This window comes from Rhinolophus hipposideros, assembly GCF_964194185.1.
Source record: "Rhinolophus hipposideros genome assembly, chromosome: 20".
Classification (NCBI taxonomy): domain Eukaryota; kingdom Metazoa; phylum Chordata; class Mammalia; order Chiroptera; family Rhinolophidae; genus Rhinolophus; species Rhinolophus hipposideros.
In genome coordinates, this window is record NC_138066.1 from 33,437,192 (window position 1) to 33,458,627 (window position 21,436).

The 21,436-nt window shown below is 40.5% G+C and overlaps 1 protein-coding gene across 3 annotated transcripts; it reads left to right on the plus strand.

Moving 5' to 3' along the window:
• Positions 1-17,836, plus strand: CBX1 (chromobox 1). Of its 3 annotated transcripts, none has more exons than XM_081027708.1 (6): positions 1-260; positions 11,073-11,249; positions 11,730-11,907; positions 12,486-12,580; positions 12,671-12,756; positions 14,843-14,976. In XM_081027708.1, the coding sequence occupies exons 2-5, from the start codon at positions 11,110-11,112 to the stop codon at positions 12,747-12,749; spliced, it is 492 nt and encodes a 163-aa protein (XP_080883834.1). In that variant the 5' UTR covers positions 1-260; positions 11,073-11,109; the 3' UTR covers positions 12,750-12,756; positions 14,843-14,976. The 3 variants fall into 3 exon arrangements, with proteins under 3 accessions (XP_080883834.1, XP_080883832.1, XP_080883833.1); XM_081027707.1 differs by lacking the exon at positions 12,671-12,756 and adding an exon at positions 6,215-6,315 and having other exon boundaries at positions 88-260; positions 14,843-17,836; XM_081027706.1 differs by lacking the exon at positions 12,671-12,756 and having other exon boundaries at positions 14,843-17,836.
• Positions 17,837-21,436: the final 3,600 nt, after the last annotated feature.

Consider the following 21,436-nt stretch of genomic DNA (forward strand, 5'->3'; position numbering starts at 1 on the left):
GGACTTCGAGTCCCATAGTGCTATACGGCGGGTCGTCGCGTTTGCGCGGTGCGGGCGGCGGGCAGCGCAGAGTGTGAGGCTCTTTTGTTCGGCAGAGGGGAGGGCCGCTGGCCGGGGCCTGCGGTACGCCGCTTCAGTGAGGGGCTCGACCGCGGCCACCCGGCCTGTTGCTTTTCTGGGCGCCACTCCTCCGGCCTGCCCGACGCGACGCGCCAGTAGCGCGGCACCGATTCCTCTCGGCTCTTGGGCGCTGCTCTGAGGTAAAGAGCCCGTTAGAGGCGGGGAAGAGGGGTGGGGGGTAACCGGGGTGTAGGCGCCCGGCGGCGGCGGGAGCCCTGGGTGAGGGGCCGCGCGTTCACTGCGGAGGTTGGGAGACGGGAGCGCACCTGGGTCCCGCGCCCTTTCCGCGCCAGGCTTTTCGCGGCGCGCAGAGGGTCGGCCACCCCGCGCCAGAAGGATGGAGAGGGCGGGGCGGCGTGTCCTGAACCGGACATTACTGCTACTCGGGGTGGGCCGAGCACTTGTGGGTCGCTCTTTGCGGCATGAGTAGACCTAAACAATGCTACTGGGGTTGACTGAGCGGCTGCTGGATTGGGTTAGAGGGGAAGGACTTTATAGTACGTTGGGAAGAAGGCAGGCGGGGCAGCCTTGATGCTTGGACATGCGTGGGGAGGGTTCGTAGCTGAGAGACCTGAGGTTTAGAATTGTAACCTGAGAATTTGGGGTCCGGCCGGGGCTTTCGGAGGAATTTCTCCTGCAGGACTAGGGAGAAGTAACTTTGGTCAGTTATAAGAGGGGGCTGGGCAGCCCGAGGTGCCACTGGGGGGCAAGACGTGTTGAATAAATGGAGGAGTGGGCTAGAAGGAGGGGCAGTTTGGTGCCCGGCTTGGCTCTAGAGGGGGAGGAGCTGTTAGGGTAAACCGGGCGGACGTCCCGAGAGTATTTCTGTAAGGTGAAGAGAAAGGAGGAAACCTGGCCGCCCGTCCTGACGGGTCCATGCTCGGTGGGGAGGCTGTAAGGATGTGGGAGGTGAGGATGGAACACGCCTTCTTCCCGTTTCCTACTACCTTCACTCTGTGGTTCCTATAGGAAGTTAAAACGTCCAAGTGCAGCACTTGTTTTGATTCAGAATTAGTTTTATAAGTTTTTTATCTGGGATTGTTACTGGTCACAAAGGACAGTGAAATTGTACAAATGTGTGGGTAAGTTAGAGAGAGTGTGAAAGGACGTGGGAGATTGGGAGACGGGAAAAGTTCCTTAGATCGTGAAATTTTTTCTCTTGGACTCTTTCCTTTTTTAGGCAGCCTTTCCTTGCAGGAAAACTTGAATTACAAAGTGAGCAATACTTGACCCCTTTTTTCAAAGCTTCAGATGAAGGTTTTTCAGGAACTAGTGTTACATGCAGACATACAATGATTGGTTTAACTCAATTAAAGTGGAGTTTACCAAAAGAACAGTTATACTAGAATCTCTGGCCCAGGGATCAGATCGCTTCCTCAGTTCTGTTAAGAATTATGTCAGCAGTTTGGAATAGTTCTAAAAGGCCCATGATTTTGGAATAGTTGCTTGAATACAATGGGGGAAATTAGTGCCTGTGTTCTTCCCTAGGTGCTTACAGACGTTTATATACAAAGTGGTATGATTGAAGGACACCTTTTTGGAATGGTTGCCCCTTAATAAAACTTTAGGGCAGTTCAGGATCTTCAGTCATTTCTGACTTTCCCTGTGCTATTTTTCTTCACTGGCTGCTGTAACCTAAATTATTTTTCATTAAAAATGTAAATAGCATGTAGCCTGGTGCTCATAGCTCCTTGATTAAAGGAGGCCAAGTAAGAATACCCTAGCCTTCCGTATTTCTGACTACAGGATACTAGTAATATTCTAACCATACTTCTAGAGAAAAGAAGCAACCATTGTATTTTCTGATCCATTTTAGTGACTAGAAAAATGTTTCTTTTCGAGTTCACACCATTTAAAAAGAGAATTGATGCACTTTTGTCATTTTCTAATAGTTTACCCATCAAAATCTCCCTTTTCCATATAGTATCTCCAATGGTATAACAGATTTTGCATTAGACTTGATAGATTTTCACTTCATAGGTTATTTCTTTCAAGCGTTTTGGAATAAATGCTAATGGCTAGTTTTGGGGCACACATAAGATGGGACCATTCAAGTCTCTGGCACGTAGGCGGTTCAGATTGTTGAATGAATGGCTTTCTGAGAATTCCATGTGTTAGCAGAATGAAAAAATGTGCAATTATGTAATCAGTTTGCCCATCTTCGATCGATGACCTTTGGCAAAAAAACTGTTGCCTGTCTTAGCCTCGGTTTTTCATATACTCACCCTGGTATTAAGTACAGAAGAGGTATGCAGATTGTGCAAGTGACAATTTTTGGTACCTTAGGCAAGGACTAGGAGAGGCCCAGGTCCTGGGTTTCAACAGCAAGCTATATAGTTTGAGTATTTTCTGTTCTAAAAGTATCTTGAAAAATCTTTTATGTCTTTTGTATACAGTTAAATAATATTTCCCAATAGCAATGTCTATTGAAAAATTGATTAGCCTTTCCAGGGTTAATTGGAGAAGTTATTCAAATATGGACAAAATTCAGATCCTGTCAGTAATTGAAGAAATTGTGTTAAATCATTCCTACCTTTAATTTTTATGATTTGCTAACCAAAAGGGGGCAACCTAATTTGTCTGTGAAATTGTGCTTTTCTCTTTAATAATATTAATACCATATTAATGTTTCCCTGAAAATAAGACCTAGCCGGAGCAAAAATTAATATAAGACCTGGTATTATATTATGTTATGTTATGTTATATTATATTATACCAGGTCTTATATTAAAGTAAGACTGGGTCTTACATTAATTTTTGCTCCAAAAGACACATTAGAGCTGATGGTCCAGCTAGGTCTTATTTTCGGGGAAACAGTAGCTAACACATCGAGGGCCTAATAGAACTATGGTATTTGAGAGGTAAGTGTCAGTAATCTGGTTTGGTTTTGTTAACTGAATGCTTTGGTCTCTGTTTTTAATTCAACTTAGTCATAATTCTGGTTTAGCTTTCTAATCATTTTTATTTCATCTTAAACTAAAAGATTTGCTTCAGGTATCACTGTGTCCTACTAATATTTGCAGATCCCTGTGGCCTCTCAACCCAAATCTGTAGTTTTATCCACATCATACACTGAAAAGGAGGTTAGTCAAGTTTCTGGGTACACCTCAGATAATACTCTAATTTTATTCACACACCAGTATTTTAGTCCTAGATCCTGGAATTCAAAAGCAGGAATTCCTTTAAAAATGAAACTTCTGCTCACTGGGGTATATGGTGCAAGTTCTTGTTTTCTGCTCAGTCAAGTTTTCCATCTGGAAAGCATTTGCCTCACAAGCAGCCACAGCTAACTAAAGAGTTGAGAAACATGAATCAGGAGGACTACAACCTGAACATACTACACGTCTTCACCTGCCTTTTGATGACTAGTACGTAGTTGCTAATGCTCAGCAAGGTACTTCTTCCTTGTTTAGGATTTGTAGGTCAGATGTCTCTTGCTGATCATTCCTTAAAAAGCTGAGAGCTTTGGACTTCTATTCCTTTACTGTCTGAGTCTGAGACATTCATCCTTTTTGCCCATGTAAGGTTCAACACCTTACACAGGGCCAGACCTATCTTAATTGAGTGAGTGAAAGTAGAAACAAAATGCTTTGGGAACTATAAGGAAAAGAAATAGTATTTGGGTAGGTTTTATGGAAGCTGTAGCATTTAAACTGAGAGTCTTGAAGGATGGGTAGGATTTTGACTGCTGGTCTGGGACAGGAGTACACTTCTTAATGAACAGGCCATGCATGGAGGGACGTGCATGAGCTGTTCAGGTTATAGTTTTTTGTTTTGACGGCAGTGCAGGTGTTATGAGGGAAGGCAGAGTATAGAATGGTGGGAACCAAAGGGTGTTAGATGTTAAACATTGTGGAATTTGGCCTCTGTTTTAAGGAGGAGGAAGCCTTGTAGAAAATTTTTTAGCAGTTGCCTACCACTTTCCTGTTAAGTCTACTCCCGCCCAAACTGGTTTACACACCATCTACCTCAGACATGCCTCATTGCTTTTGTTCACAACAGTTCCTTGGGCCAAATTGCCCTCCTCCAATCCACCTTTTCAAATGCTGTTGGAGTTTGGCTGCAATCCTAACATTCAAAACCTTTCCTAATCACCCTAGTCATTTTATTCCTCAGGCCCCTGTAGAGCTTTTGTGGCTACTTATTATTGCTTATATTTCTTTTACTAATTATGAAATACTCTTTGTCATTTCTCCTATTGAAATGAACTTCAACTTTTTTACCTTTTTATGTTTTTATCATTCAGTTCTGGCTCTGTGTTTTACTGTTGGGAGACTTTAGGAAATTTTCTTTGCTTCAGTAAGCCTTTAGTTTCCTCATTTGTGAAATGGACTTAATAGAGTTGTTGTGAGGGTTGAATTAAGTGCCTTTATATGCATTAGGTGTTAAGTATTCAATAAATGTTACTTATTATTATGTTATTATCACTTACCCTTAAGGGATTCTCAAAAACCTGTACTTCTTGGGTGTCTCCACATCCCAGTCGCCTGACCAAATAACTCCATTTGCCTGGGTCTGAGGGGGTTCCTATAAGTGTGGAATTTTCCATTCTTTAGCCAGGGTGACTTAGACATCCTATGTTCCAACCAGGCACTTAGTAAATACTTATTGATTTGATTCTGTTTTTTAACAGATGGTATTAAAAGCTAGTGAAGCTGTAGTTATAAACTTTTATAGCTATTAATTGACTAGATCTTAAACCTAAGCTAGAGGCAAAACCGGGAAGGAAAACAAGGAATGGAAAAAGGCTAGAAAAAGAGGCTAGATGAAAGAAGAAATGAAGTGGGGAGTAATACGCACAGTAATTATCGTCTGGTCCTTGCCTGCCGCTCCCTCCGTCTACTTTCAAACCTGGACACATTTCTGTTCCTCAAATAAAGCAAGCTTTTCCCACCATAGCACTTTGAACCAGCTACTCCCTAAACTGGTGTGTTTTTCTGATTTTTACTGAGCTGTCTCCTTGTCATTCAGGTCCCTGTTTAAATATTAATCTAAAGATATTTTCTTTATAGCATTTATCACTAATTTTTTCTTGCTTATTGTCTGTGCCCTTGCTCTGTACATGCATGCGTGCACACTCCCATTCATGCTCACTCACTTGTTTACATTAGAATATAAACTCTTAAGAGACCAGGGATTTTGTCTGTCATGTTCGTCCCATTTTTCTAGCCCCTCATATAATAGGTGCCCAACAGATAATTGTTAAATGAATACTATAGGAGCCTGTTCATTGGAATAGTTAACCTAAACCTAGTCTGGGGCTTCGAAGAAGCTTCTGACGGAGACATTTTTGTTAAGGGAATTGGTCAAGTGAAGACTGGTGCAAAGAGCAAGGTAGTTGTGATTAATATGTTAGGTACAGTGGTCTTCATTCAGCTCAAATGCCCACAGACAATAATAATAATATGAAGAGCCCTGCATGTCTAAATCAGTGGCTAGTATTAAGAATGAATTGGGGGCAGCCAGATGGCTCAGCTGGTTAGAGCACAAGCTCTCCACAAGATTGCAGGTTCCCGCATGGGATGGTGGGCTGTGCCCCCTGCAACTAAGATTGAAAATGGTGACTGGACTTGGAGCTGATGGGCCCTGGAGAAACACACTGTTCCCCAATATTCCCCAATAAAAATTAAAAAAAAAATAAAAAGAATGGCAGGAGGTGTTGGTGGCTTGGAAAAGGATGGTAGTAATGAGGCTAAGAAAATGTATGAATTGAAAGATATTTAAGGTATAAAATCAACAGGATTTAACAAGATACTGGATCCATGGAGGATGAGTGGGGAGAAATCAAGGAGGATTATCATATTTTTGTCTTGAACTCAGAGCTATATGAATTCTTAGAAAAACCATTGTTCATTTAATTGGGTGATTGGCGCTTTTTTTAAGTATATATGTAAAATATGAGCCTGAAGTTACAAAGTCTGATGTTTGTTAGAGAACTTTACCACATGGATCATCAAAACTGATTTTTGGTATTGACATAGGTCTTCAGAAATCTTAAAATTCTTTTTGCAACTAAATTATTTTGTTGAAATTTTCCATTGTTTGTATCCAGAATTTACTTCCGTTTTCTCACCTATCTTATCTATCTTCGTAGGAAGATGTATTCCTTTTGCCATTTACTACAAGAGTTTTGTTACTTTATTTTCCTGCCTGGGCCAGATAAAAGGAAGAGGACAAGAAATTCCTACCCTTTAGGTATATGAAATGTGATTTCTCAGTTTCTGGCAGCTCTTCTGTCTCAGTCTTTCAAATAATGAGATCTTGGTTTCTCTGTTTTGTAATTATTGATTTCATTCATACCAACCAGACCTGGATCTTTTTCGAGTGCCTTCTGGAGCTTCTCTGCTGTTTTGAAAAACGTAGCCATGAATTTCTGCTATATACATAGGACAAAAGTGGTGTTTTTTTATATCATTCTTAATGCACTGCATTTCAGAGAGGTATCCCTAAGCTTAAAGCTGTAAATAATCAAATGAAGTAGGGCATGTATGCAAACATATAAATAGATAATTAATGCCAGAAGGTCATAAACACCTCAAAGGAATCCCATGAGGGTTATTACACCTATTTTATAAATGAGGAAACTGAGTTATGGAGTGTGAGTGTGAGTGTGTGTGTTTGTGCGTGTGTGTGTGTGTGTGTTGAGAGGTCAGGGACAGGAAAGATACACTTCTGGTGCTCATACTAGCCCTTTTTTTTCTCTTAAAAAGAGCTGAGTTCATGACTCTTGCTTCAGATTTACACCATTTCTGGACTAAAGATGTATTTTGGTTTCTTAAAATTGGCATTTTTCTCAGTAGTTGTCTCCAGCCTACTTGTTAGGTGTTTTAACTTCAAAAATTCTGTACCATCTAGCACTTGTCAATTTCAAAGACTCAAGACTGTAGGGGCACTAAAAGGCAAAGCTTTGTTACTGGTTGCTGATTTAATTAACAATAAATACCTTTATATTCCAGTAACCAATAAAAAAAAAAATCATTGTGGTGGGTTTTTTTTTTAAACAGTGATACCTTCCAATGTCTTTTCTGAAAGAACATCGTCAGTCACCTCCTGATTTACTGATGACAAATTTGTAGGGAGGTTCCATCTCCAGAGACCTCTTTATTCTTTCCTGGCAGAAGCCTGGAGGAACTGGCTCCTAGTTATGTGTGTGTAGCCTAGTTCTGTGTGTGTAGCAGGGACAGCTCTGCTAGGAGATGTCCTTACTGGAGTACTGTGCTCTTTGTATGACCTGAGATGATTTATTTCATGTAAATCTGTTCTGTTACCTATGAGGTGTCAGTACCATCTGAATGGCTTGTTTCACAGGATGGTTTTAGAATCAAATGAGATAATATGTGGTAGCACTTTATACACTGTTATGTGCAAACAAATGTAAAGTATTATCTTTCTAGGCATCTTAAAATGTGGCAGACGCAGTAAATACTGAAGTAAAAGTTATAGCAGCTTAATTAACTAGGTTTAGGTCTGCAACCTCATGATACAAACTTTGAGACTTGTCCAAGGATTAAGATTGCTGAGTTAATCTAGAATTGTTCACCCTTGTGTACATCTCTTGTGATGTTCTCTTATATATTTTGACCCTTTGTTCAATGATTTTGATGTCATAACTTAGTTGCCAGTGGGGTGGCCGGTTAGCTCAGTTGATTCGAGCATGGTGCTAATAGCACCAAGGTTGCCGGTTCAATCTCCATATGGGCCATTGTGAGCTGCGCCCTTCTTAAAAAATAATAATAATAATAATAACTTGGTTGCCACGATGCTTATGGGGAGCGGCAAAAGGTCTGTTAACTAAAGGCATTTTTCCATTGTGCACTGAGTTACTGAGTTACTTTGAAATTTCCATGCCAAGCAATTCCAATTTGAGAGCTCTCCTTCCAGATATCTCTGCTGGTGTTTGGAGACGGCCATCTTCAGAGAAGGGGGGCTTTCTCTTGAAATAATCCATTTGGAAACTATGAGAATAGCTGGCACTTCATAATATTTAAGGGGGCTCTTGGCTTTTCTGAAGGTACTAGATACAATAGGAAAAGTGGGTTGCGTATTTAATATACTTCTCTACTAATTTTGAAAACAGCTTATTCAGGACCCTAAAGAACTACCTATAAATAAGAAAAAAAAACTCACATTGGGAAGTCTCGCTGTGAAGCACTAATATAAAGAATCCAATTGGAGGTAGATGCTGTGATGAGCCAGTTTAAAAAGCTCAGAGAGAAGCAGGAGTGTGTTTTCTATATTCTTATTTGAGTTGTTGTTAGGACAATGATGTGAGTAAAGATGAAAATTAAGAGGTCTTACTTTAGATTTCCCCATTTGGGAGGTTTTCTTTACTTAACCGAAAGGATTTTATTCTTACTCTATTCTGACTCCTACTCCTTGGGGGCCATACGAATGCACAGAGAGAAGAGGCCTGCAGCAGCTAGAGCTGAGCCAGGCCAAAGCTGTCCTGGCCATTGGGGTCATAGTAGCAGGATCAGATGGGCCGTACTCAGTACCGTTTCTTGTCTTTCCTTCCTCCCTCCCTGCCTTCCTTTCCTCCTTCTTTCCTTCCTTCCCTCTTTCCTTCCTTCCTTCCTTTTGATGATCTTATTTTATTATTTTCTAAATTAAATTTATTGGGAGTAACATTGGTTAATAACGTGTAATTTTCAGGTGTGCAAGATTATAATTCAACATCTGTATACTCAACTGTGTGCTCCCCACCCAAAGTCTAGTTTCCTTCCATTACCATATATTAATATTTACTTTCTGAAATTTAATTATTTGCAAGAGGGGTTATTAGCCGACAGTTACTATTTTTGGATCATCTGTAACCCATTGTTTACCTTCTGCCTATTGAGAAAGGTAGTATCTTCCAATTTCCAAGCCCAAATTAATGAAAGGAGTTGTGGTAGGTAGCCTTTGTTGTCTAAAGGTGATTGTCCATTTATTTTTCTCTGCACTTGAACCAAGACTGATGGTGAATCTTGCCACCCCTTCAACCAACAGTGAAAAGCAAACAAGGAGTAAGTAGTACTTGTTCTTGGGAGAAAACACTATTGCCTTTATCCAAAAGGAAAATTGAATATTTCTTTCCTCGTAAAATAACACTTGTCATATGACAATCAGAATTCTAAACACATGAAAGCATCTCCCTCCAGGAAGAGGCACAGCCTCTGAATCCAGAGGCACAGTGAAGCTAGCCAAGAGTTAGCCAAAGATTACATGCAATCCACTGATCAGTCTGTTCAGTAACAGAGACTCATGTGGCACTTTCTCTAAAAGATAACGGGTTGGGGTGGCAAGGCGAGCACAGTCTTCAGTATGAAAATGGAGAGGAAGTGTTGAAAAGATACTCTTAGCACAGATACGTGTTTTGAAGTGGGGTGGCTTGGGTGTTGCCTTGTTGGAGATAGGCCACCCTAACAGCACCTGAGAAAACATTGTTTTGTGCCTCGGCAAAAGTTCAGAGTACCTTGACCTTTACCTACATTTTTTCTTACCAAACATTAAGCTTTAGGAAGGCAGGGACCATTTCTTGTTCTCTTGAATCTCCAGTATCCAGCAATGTCTAGAATTTTTTAGTATCCAAACAAATGTTTGTTTTCTAATTAAGTCAGCATTGCTCATATATACAGACGTGGGAATATTTCAGAGTAGAAACCTAAGCATCTGTAGATAATAGAACTGATTCATAATGATGATCCTGACTTTCACGAGTTTATTATAGTATTTCATATAGTCCACATATAGATGGACTCTTTTCTAAAATACATTCTGTTTTTACTGGCCAACTTTAAAGTATTTTGAAGAGTTTCTACTTGTTATTTCTTTTCCCAAGGATGCTAAGAAGAACCAGTTTAACCCCAAATTGGCATGGTCTTAAATTCAAACATGGTAGTATAACTTCTTTCTTGTTTGGATTATCAGCCATACTCTTGATTTTTTTGTATCTCATTCTGGTAACTGTGATCCATCAATTAATTTGTAGATTTCAGCTAATTTTGTAGATCAATGTTGTTGTGTTGATATCTTACGGCGCCACCTACTGACACAGATTGGTAAACATAAGGCTTTAAACCTAACAGCAGTCAGTTGTATGAGGACTAAAGAAAAAAAGATTTATAGAGGACCAGATTTTTAGCACTGGAAAAATCCTTAGAGGTTTCACCTGGTGATCTGGTGATGTACTTTACAAAAGAATAAACTCAGGTTCTGTTACCTGTGATACCTACCTTTTTTACCTCCACTCATTTTCCAAATTATTGCAGTGTACTAGTTCAGAGAATTTCATGGTCATTTTTTTTGTGTGTGGCCATTTGGTCATTTTTGTGAGTCTTTCTCTGTCTTAAAAATAAACTAAGTAGAATGAGAGGTTAACAAGAAACTTATGAATTGTAAATTAATTAATGGTGGCATTCATAAAAGACTGCATAAAGAACTTTAGGGGGACTTGAAAGAGGGAGCGTCTTAAGAATGGATTGTATGCACATACAAAAGGGAAAATTAAACTAGATGTTTAATGAATAGGACAAACTATTTCCCACAGTAAAAATTCAAGTGCAGTACTGTGATGAAATAGTAGAACGTATGGATCAGAGGATTATATATGACGAAGTTTGGGGTATATGCCTTATTTTTAGGAGGACTGATTTTCTTTCAATTTAGTACATTTTAGATACCATGCTTTATAGTAAAAGGGGGTACTAGGAAAACGTTTTGAGTGGGTATGCAAGAATAAAAAGAATAAAAAGGTTTTGCTGTGAGATTAGTTGGGACTGTTTCATGAACTAACTTTCTAGCTGAATAAATCAGAAAACTTCATTGTGTATTGAATAGGCATAGCACTTAAAATAAGCAGCACACACTATTAAAGTTATCTGTGATGTCCGTGCTTTTCTTACCATTCAGATATTCACCTAACCAAGAAAAGTGTGCCCTTAATGTCCTTTTTATTCCCTTTATCATTTTAGCAGCGTCACCCTTTATACCAGGAAGCTGGCGGGCACTATGGGAAAAAAACAAAACAAGAAGAAAGTGGAGGAGGTGCTAGAAGAGGAGGAAGAGGAATATGTGGTGGAGAAAGTTCTCGACCGTCGAGTGGTAAAAGGCAAAGTGGAGTACCTCCTAAAGTGGAAGGGGTTCTCGGAGTAAGTTTCACTGACCTGGCTAACTCCATTCATTTAGTCTCTGACTATTTCTCAGGAGTCTAGTAATGTGCGAAGCCTGAGGTACTCTGATGGGTACAGTGTGACTCAGGTGTGGCCTTTATGGCTTAGGGTCTAGGAAAAGGAGCTGTCTGTGCAAAGTGCTGTAATGCAAGACATTGATTTCTAAGGAGCAGTTTTGTGTGTGGCTTTAGACTGATCCAAGTCTATAATGAGAAAGGAATTGTCCCTGGAAAGACGCAAGTTTCTAAACTTTGAATGTGTATGCCCCACCCTCACCCCTCAAGAAATTTTCGCTTTGCCCAGTTCTTGGGCAAAATCTAGTTACTCATAATTATATATATTATTATTATATAACTCCTCTTTTCCAAGGAACCAGTTCTTGTCCTCTTGTGCTTCTCCTTTGTATGAGTATGCTACCTTTGAGTGGAACGTGTGACTCACTGTGCCCTCTGATTTCAGTGAGGACAACACGTGGGAGCCAGAAGAGAACCTGGATTGCCCCGACCTCATTGCTGAGTTTCTGCAGTCACAGAAAACAGCACATGAGACGGATAAATCAGAGGGCGGCAAGCGCAAGGCCGACTCTGATTCTGAAGATAAGGGAGAGGAGAGCAAACCAAAGAAGAAAAAAGAAGAGGTAAGAGTAGGAGTGAGAATTGTTACTAGCCAGAATTCTTACTGCTGCCACAGAAGCTGAAAGCCAGACCATTTCACACTTGTTCTCCTGCTTCTTGGATGTCAGCAGCTGGCTCTCAGTCCTGGAATCTTAGGTAGGCTAATGCTTACAGAGTGTTTGGGGGTTCACTCTTTTGAAACCTCATAATCTACTCTTATTTTATCACAGGTTCCAGAGTAAGTCATTTCCTATAAGTAGATAGCTTTCAATGTTTTAATCATTATAGGTTTGAGGTAACTATATTGATTTATTCAGTACCTTAAAGTAAGTTGTCTTTTGAGGGTGAAGAAACCATTGTGAACATTTATTTTGCTTGAGATATACTTGTATGTCCATTTTTACATGTGGGGAAACCTCAAGCACTTCAGACCTTGGTGGGATAATTGCTTAGAACAATTCTAAAAGGCCTGTGACTTGCAGCCATGGTATTAGTGAAATACTGGCAAAAGAATGTGAACATTTTAATCAGAGAAACAGTGGCTCCAGTCTGGTTAGCAATCCATAGAGTTAAAATTGTTCTATTCGTCTGGTTTTTGCAGTCAGAAAAGCCACGAGGCTTTGCCCGGGGTTTGGAGCCAGAGCGGATTATTGGAGCCACAGACTCCAGTGGAGAACTCATGTTCCTGATGAAATGGTGAGTCTGCCAATGGCTCTGTGTGGTTGTTTTTTTCTTCTCCCATTTGTTCCATGCCAGAGGAAAAGAGCTGGACCTTCGAAATTCCAGTCACCCAGGTGTGAAATCTTTAAGATGGCATAGTCCTTCGATAGTGACCCTCGGCCTGACTGCCAGCCTGGACTCATGATTTACAGGTAGGGGCCCTTAGGATTCTCAGATCTTTGCCCATTTTTTAGGAGGTGGGAGAAAATCTAGAATGGAGAGGGTGTGGGGAGGAATCACATTTCACTTCTGTAAGTGAAGGAAAACAATATGAAATGTGATTGAACCACCCTCCCCTCCTGCCACCTCCTTAATAAAGATCGGCTGGCCCCAGGATGAGACATTCTGTTAACTTCTCAGCATTAGGAAAGAATTTCTGTAGCTCTTCCCTTGTCTTTGACTGTTAACGAACGATCCTTTCCAATTTGTACGGTTTCTTCAATTCCCGGATCAGCCAGCAGGGGTCAGCAAGGTCCCTTTTCTATAAACTGAGTTTAGAGCAAGCCTCCTTTTTTCCATTATAAGTATAAACACCAGTGGTAGTAATGCTCCATGAAACAGCTTAATGGACACAGTTATCTGGAGAATCTTAAGAACTGTAATTAACCCAAAATTCTATATAATTTCCCTACTCTGTCCAAAAGGAAGGCTTTCTCCCTCACCCGCTTGTTTTTTTGCTTGTTGAAAATGCTTGTGCTTCCCCGCCCCAGTAGATCTCAATCATTATTTTTTAAATATAAATTGAGTGAATAATTCTAAGCCTTTGCCAATGAAGGCAGCATTCTAGGTGCTTTGTCCTTTTGTCATTGTAGAACTGTCTCTGAAACTCCTATCTGTACTAATTCCTCTCCTTTAGAAGGTGGCCAGAAAGGCCTCTCTTTAACACCACTGAAGCCTGTTCACAACTAGCTGAACCTGTTTTCTTCCTATGCATTCCCTAGGTGTTTACTGAATCTGACCTCCTTCTAGCTGATTTATTGCTAGCCTGGAGGAGAAAAGTTCTTTTTTTTTTTTTTTTAAGTTCAGTTTTAGGGTGTTGCATATGGAGGGAAAGAATTGATTCCGGGAGTTAGTCAATCCAATTAGAATACACGTCTGCATGTGACCAGTCTGAATTATAGTAATATCCCCATATTGCTTAAGATTACACTCCTTTGGTTGACTCACAGCTGTGTGTAAAAATTATAGCTGAATATAACGCTACAGGTTAAGATTAATGTTGGTTATAGAACCAAGATCATTTTAAAGTTGTTTTCCTGGAGAGTGGAAATACTTGTCCTGTTCCAAAAATAGCAAATATTTCTATGCATGGAAATGACTGGACTTACATCAGAGGGTGTTGATGAATTGTCAACAAGGGGCAGCGTGCTTCAGGTTCCCGTGCTGTTATATTCCTTTCCCTCGCATTGAGTCTGTTGTTCAGAAACCTACCTTACCTGAGCCTACTCTTTGGTTCTGTGTGGCTTTGGTTTACCTGTTGCTGGGTTTCTGGAAGTTTTAGTGGTGCTTCATCAGCGATCCTATCATATCTGCTGCCTGCCCTTTGCTTCTACTTCATCCAGGACATTCCCAATGACCTGAAGATAGCACTTACTCCTGTGTCCCTTGTAATATGGATGTGATTTTCAAATTTTGAGAACATTTTAAAATTCAGAATAATATAGAGAATTATGTGATAGTTCCTTCACTTTCTGCCTCCCAGGGTTGAAACACCATTTCAAAGCACCAGGGAGTTGTGGCATGTCTGTGTGAGCATGGCATTTGGTAATGTTAAATTAGAAGTCAGCAAGAAAGTATCCACCTGCATTGTCTCTGGCCAATGTCATATTGGTGTTAAGTCTTATCCTACACGGTATAAAATCTTGTTACCAAGCCAAGATCTCTCCATGGGCTCGTAGCATGGGCTGTGGCTTTTGGAATAGGGCGGTGGCCTTTCTTCCCTCAGAGAATCTGAGAGTCATACCTTTTTTGGCCTTTCCTAGAGGTTTAGATGTGACAGATTGTGTTAGGTGACCTAGCTTTTGACAAAGCTATCCCGAGGGGATTTTTCAATAGCAAAAGATCTCCAAAGATGTCACTTGACTAAAAGCTGTCAGTAAATGCAGCTTGGGCCATGTTGGCACCCTTCCCTAGTTTACTCTTCTGGAATTAATATTTGTAAAGCCCTATCCCTGGGTGATCCAAGTTGGGAGACCACTAGCACCTGGCATCAAAGTCTCTCTGTGCTTTGTTCTGCAGGAAAAACTCTGATGAGGCTGACCTGGTCCCTGCCAAGGAAGCCAATGTCAAGTGCCCCCAGGTTGTCATATCCTTCTATGAGGAAAGGCTGACGTGGCATTCCTACCCCTCGGAGGATGATGACAAAAAAGATGACAAGAATTAATTCTCTTGAGTACAAGCCCCTGTCACATCTGACTGTGGGTTTCAAGTGGGGAGAGGAAGGGAGTTCTACTTGTGTTGACACCATAGAGGTGGCTTGAGAAGATGTCCTTTGAAGAGCCAGTATAGTTTCTGTGCCCTACAGCAGCCCAAGTGCTTTAAAGCCGCTCCATGCTGTATAGTTTGCACACTCATCCCAGTGGAGGGGAAGGAGGATAAGTGTTTCAAGGCAGCCCGTTCTGCATTTCGCTGAGAAAAGCAAAGGGCCTTCTATGAAGGACAAAACTTGCAGAATGGGTGTATGGGAGAGCAAAAAGGTACTGTAGATCTTCAAAGAGCATCTCCACAATCCACAGCCTTCTTCCCAATAGTGTTAACTCTGCATTTTTACAGCGTAGCATGTGTGTAGTTTTTGGCTATTACTGGTGTATTATTTGGGTGTGGGAGGGATGGGGTGGGAAGGAAGGAAGATGGGTAGGATCATTTTTGTTAAAATTGGGCCTGATCAGGGAAATGAAACAATGGAAAGAACAAACAACTAATGATTTGGTTCTGTGTCCAAAATGTTTTATCTTTTCATAAAATGTCATTGGCAATCTAAATAAGGACTGTGAGAGACTGTTTGGAAGCTGTGAATGCCTGAAATTTATAAGCCACGGTGTTCCCTGCCTGAGCTTAATGCTGTTCCCAACAAAAGACTAACAAAGCTGCCATTTTGGGAATGGAAACTGGTTAAGGAGGGAAAATCTTTTATTGGAGCGTATACAAAGGCAGATCATTCTGTCTTAGAGGTGCTAATTATTAAAATTGACAAGAAGTCCCTTTTCCAATTGTTAAGTTATAAATATTAGCTTGTCCATCCAAGCCACTGGCTGAAGTATTTAGGGAGGGGAAGAGGAGGGGGCATGGGAGGTGTGAGAGTAAAGGGAAGGGCCCATGCTCTTGGAACTTCTATGTTTTTTGAACCTTGAACTCTGAAACCATTGGTGGCAGGGTTCAGTCACTGACAGCACAAGTTTATCGAATCACTTCAAGAGTTGGATTATTTCAAAAGACCTGGTCTCAGGAGAAGACTAAACTTTCATACTGGGGCAGTGGTTCACTTTAAAACACAAAACTTTTTTAATCCTAAGAATTAACTAATACCCAAAATACTGTCTTGAATTATGAAATCCATCAGTTCTTGATATCATCTAGACCTGTATCTAGAACTCCATTGTAAAATCTTTTTAGGCATGTGTTAGGTTTCTGTGAAAACTTTGTTTAAATGTAAACTTCATACCACACTGTCAGTTTTTGTTTTAATAAAACTATATAGATTTATAATCCTTGATTTCTGTCTTAAGTCATGCCAGAAACCCTCCTTGCCTTTTATTCCTTCCAGGTTCAGCCTGTTGGAAACAGTTCCTACACTTGGATAGTTTTATTTCTTTAACACTGTAAGCTTGAAAATCTGACACCTGGCCTGAATCTGCGAGGTCTCACCACACTGAGTAAATATTTCCTGAGCCTTTATAATTGCTACAGAGACAGTCAGTATTGTCACATCACTCCGTCTTCATATTGTTCAAAGGTTGTTTGTTGGGTTAGTACTCTGTGACCTGAGAGCAGTTCCAAACTATGATATGTTTGGAAACACGGGTTTTGAGTTCGGTTTAGGTTCTGGCTCACGTATGTCATAGATTTGTGTGACTGTAGCTAAAGTGAACTTCCCCAGAATTTTCAGGAATTGGCCCTGGGTTTGATCACTGAATTAAAATGTCATCTATTTCCTTAATATCATTTTCTGTCTATAATTTAGAACCAAAATGGGACTAGGCTCTTGTAGTTTATAAAAAGAAAACAGAATTTCTACTGAGCGCAAATCAGTGTGATAGCTCTATAGTACAACGCGTTTGTTTCAAATAAACTGACACATATTTTTTTCCAAAAGAGTTTGGGGAGAGTAAGTAAAGTGGATCTGGGAAGGCTTTTCTGTGTAGAGGTCTTCAGTATGTCCTTGTCATTGCAGCAGCAGAACAGTCAGTAGCTAGATAAGAGAATTGGGGTGAGATGGGCAGGGGTGTTGGGGTTCTGTTGTGCAACATGAGATGCACTGAAAGGAGCTTTCAGCCTTGGTGTGTGTCCAGAATGGGCTGCTATTCAGCTTTAGCCTTAACCTTCGGAACCTACTTCATTGGCATTTCTGAACTCTTGTAAAACCCTATCATTTTTTTCCAGGGAAGACACTGAATTGATAATGCATACAATGAAAATTGAACTGGAGATAGATATTCACAATTTTGTTTTCTTTAAAAGCCAATTATCACATTTCTAGATTCAAAATTTAAGGATAAATTTTTCTCAAGGGATCATTGAAGCCACAAATGCATGCAGAAATGTTGGAAATAAAAAAATATACAAATATACGCATACATAGGTGGTGGGGTTATTTTTCCTGCAAAACACTTGTTTTTCCAGCTATTTACCAAACCAAATCTTTAGTCACCTTAAGAAAGTATTCGGAGAGTATTTCCTCATGCAGTACGAAACGTGTTTGTCCGATGGCTTCAATGAAATTGTATCCCCATAGACCTCTTGCCCAGGAATTTAAGAGGAGATAGGTTACTACCTTAGTTACAAAAAGAGAACTTACTGGTATGGTAACAGGATTAGAGGTGTCTTACATTGGTAGAGCCAGGCAGGAAAATACCTTGCTCCTACTGTCTTCAGTTGACTTCCAAGTACAATAAATTACCAGTATAATAATCACAGAATCACTCTTAACCAGCCAACTCGGGAATAACCGTGCTCAGGAATAATTATTTCTGCTTTTCAGCGTCATTTGAAACTTGACTACTGATTTTAAGTAATTTTTAATAGTTGCGTTTTTAGGTACTTATTTTCAAATATAATCTTATTCCAGAGCTCATTCACACTCAGCTCAGTTTGATTTTAACCCATGACCTTTGATATTTAGCCATGTGTGCTCGGCACATATTTATAGTCTGTGGCCTGTGGCCTTGGGAATCTGTTATAAAGTAATTATTTCCCTCATACAGAAAGGGAAAATGATAGAGGAAATCGCTACTCCAAAATAATTTGGTGGAACTAGAACTCTGAAATGCAAATTTTCTGCAGTGACTACAGATCCTGAACTATGTATGGATCTGGGTTCTGTCTGAAATGAAATTAACCTGATCAAGTTATCTGATTGGTATTAGTACTAATCTGATCTGCAAGTTGAATCTTCTCATGAGGATGTTCTCATTTAAAAATTTAGAGATGAGAGGACTGAACTAAGTCCAGACCCAGTGTTTTCCCTCCTCTAGAATTTGAAATACCGGTATCACTCACAGGCCAGCATACAGCTTAGTAGAGGAAGGAATCTTGACTTCATTGTAGCGGGAAGAAGCAATCAAGCAGAAGCATCCTGTTGCTCAGGCATGTGGTTATGAAGTTTGATAGAGGAGGTTAAGATCCACAGACAACTATCGGTCTGAAGTGTACATCACCATTGGTTTGTCCACAATTAAGGTTATCTCCAAAAGTTACTCATTCGTAGCCAGTGTGTTCAAATTGTTCATATCTCTTATATGGATGACTTTTAATCGATTTGGGCCTTGAGATTTCCCACTGAATAAGTTGCTGAATATTGAAAGCAAATAAAATCTAAAATATAACCATCCTGCTGGGATTAAAAAGCATAGTTGGCCCTGCTCTGTAGGGGCAAGCACAGCAGTACAGTTGACCCTTGAACAATGTGAGGGTTGAGGCACCGACACCGCCCCCTCCAAGGCTGTATATACATAACTCGACTCTCCAGAAACTTGATAGCCTGCTGTTGACAAGAAAAGCCTTACCAATAGTCGATTAACACATATTTTGTATATGTATTATATAGTGTATTCTTATAATAAAGCAAGCTAGAGAAAATTGTTACTAAGAAAATTATAAGGAAAATATATTTACAGTATTTATTGAAAAAATTCCACGTTTATGTGGACCCGGGCAATTCAAACCTATATTGTTCAAGGGTCACCTGTCATGTTTCTAAGGCGTTTGTTTTTTTTCCTTAGGCCAATGAGGTGGCAGAACTCCTAAAGTAAGGCTGAAACATTAAGTTTACAGTACATGATGACAATTCAATTCAGTAGTTTTTGTTTAAATAGCTTGTGTTAAAATAGTCAACAGCAGGTCTGGGTCTGCATTGTGACCCTGTTGGTTTGCATGGTGCTTTGTGAGAGTACCAAAGGCACTGTTTACCCCACATGGATTTTTCAGTCCTAGTTGACTTTGACCAATCCTGCCCTGTGTACTGTTGGCGTAGCTTGGGGTCAGGGTAGGTAACTTTAGGGCCTGGTTCTGGGACAGGGGCCCATTGTTTCAACTACTGCTTCAACTTCTACCCTGATTGGAAGGTTTAAGACAACCTAATTTGCCTAATTAATGTTTAAAACAAAAGGCAGAGCACCAACTCTTGGGTCTTTTCTCCACCCTCTCCCCAAGTAAACTAGGTTTTGTTTCCTTGGTTGAAATAGCACCTGGAATGAAGCAACAAAAACTATGTGATCTATTTCCATTCTGCAGTTCAAGTCAGACTGGACAAGAACCAACTTTTAGGCTTTTTGTTGGTACTTTTTTGCGTACTCAAAAAGGAAGACAAGTTTCTAACTGACTGATTTTGAAAATATACCTCTTTAGCAAGGTTCCATACTCTCCTCAAGAGACAACTTGTGCACTAGATTCTGTTTCTTAACTAATTCAGGCAAATGTGAACTTTCAAAGAATTCCTGGACAGAACAAGGCCTAGAACTCAGATCAGGTGTTAAATTTCACATGTATCCCCCAGAGTCCTGCATGCTTTTTTCTCCACTATGAAGTTCAGAAACAGATGCAAGGAGGATGGCTGACCTCTGTGAAAAGAAGTGAAAGGAGTGTTACTGTCCTTGGTACACTGACAAAATGACAAGTCAAAGGTCTGTGGGTCCTTATTCACTTCCCAGAAGGATCAGTGACAGGAAAACAAGGCTTAACGACTTAGAATAATCAAGCACCTGGGTTTTGCTAGAGAATTTCTACACTTGGCTGGGAAAACGACTTCCAGAGATGCAGACACTAATCTAGTACCTGTGTTTGTGTAAGAACAGCATCAATAAGGAATGGACTTCTGGCTGGTAGTGCCCTAAAACTACTGATTTAGTTGGAGCTTCTCAAGTGATTGCTCTAGGTCAGTGCCCATTGGATATTGTAGGTGACTTAAGGGTGGTGGTATTCTTTTTCCTGCAAGGCACTTGTTTTTCCAGCTATTTGCTAAACCTGAAGAGCAGCAAGGCCCGCTGTAACCTGGGGTTGTAAAAGCAAGGATGAGGCCAGCGTGAGGCGGGCTCCGTGGAACATACCTCCTGCTGTTCGACTAGTCAGCCATGGAGGCCAGGTCTTGCTGCCACTGAGCATGTCTGTAGATCAGTTCCCCCTTCGATCTATTATTTCTTATTTTAACTGATACTGAAATAGTCTCAGCTTCATTGGTGAGATCAGTGCAGGGCAGAGGTTGAAACAATAGGTCTATTTTCATCTCACATGATTTAAGATGTATGCAAAATTGGTTTGAATGAAGCCTAGGACTGCTGAAATCAAGACAAAGCCAGCCTTCCATCCCCACCCAAGCAGGTCACTGTGAAATTTGGTCCTTAGTTAAGGATGAGGCCAGCTCATCTCCCTAGCAACCCTAGGACCTCTTCTAATTTCCTGTCTTAGGTGTAGCAGTTCTTTCACAGGCCCTACTTGAGTCCTCGTATCTTCCTGCCAGAAAAAGCCTTGAAGATGGTTCACCCACTCCACCTGCCAGCAGCAAGAGGTCAGCCCCACAGCAGTGCTGACCAACTTGGCCCAAAGCCCCTGCTAATCAGCATGATCCTAGACACAACTAGACATCGCTCCATAAGGGGACATCAGAGAGAGGTGACAAAAATACTTTCTCAGACCAGGGGCAACACTAAAGGGGGTGAGAGTTTTTTCTTGAAAAAATCTCTAAAGCTAAAAAAAAGTTGCAAAACAAGGTACAGCCTTTCATAGTGTACTAAACAATCAAAAATACACATTTCTAGAAGGGCTACAAAAACATTCCTCTCTGAATTCTGTCAGTTTACTCTTCTACATATAATTTGTATTTTTTATCAGCATGAATTCAAGTTCCTCAAACATAATTTTGTCTCCCCCCCCTTTAAGAATCTGGCTTACAAAAATTACTTTAATTCCTAATTAGGAAAGAGCTCTTGTTTATATAACCAATTCTTTCCAACTAGAGATGGGAAAAGCCATTGTAAATTGAAACAAGTAAGAAAATCAGTGTTATTTCTGGAAATCTATTCCACCCCTTAGGCTAAATTTTAACAGCATCATTAAAGTACTGGACTGAGTCAGGTCACACAGTGGTACATAGGAGTTCAAGATCACAGGTTCCATTATGGG

Bases quoted from the DNA above. Each gene is read 5' to 3' on its own strand.
- CBX1 (XM_081027706.1), top strand. From the start codon at position 11,110: ATGGGAAAAAAACAAAACAAGAAGAAAGTGGAGGAGGTGCTAGAAGAG. The intron at 11,250-11,729 runs GTAAGTTTCACT...CTCTGATTTCAG, and splicing joins AAGTGGAAGGGGTTCTCGGA to TGAGGACAACACGTGGGAGC. The intron at 11,908-12,485 runs GTAAGAGTAGGA...TGGTTTTTGCAG, and splicing joins CAAAGAAGAAAAAAGAAGAG to TCAGAAAAGCCACGAGGCTT.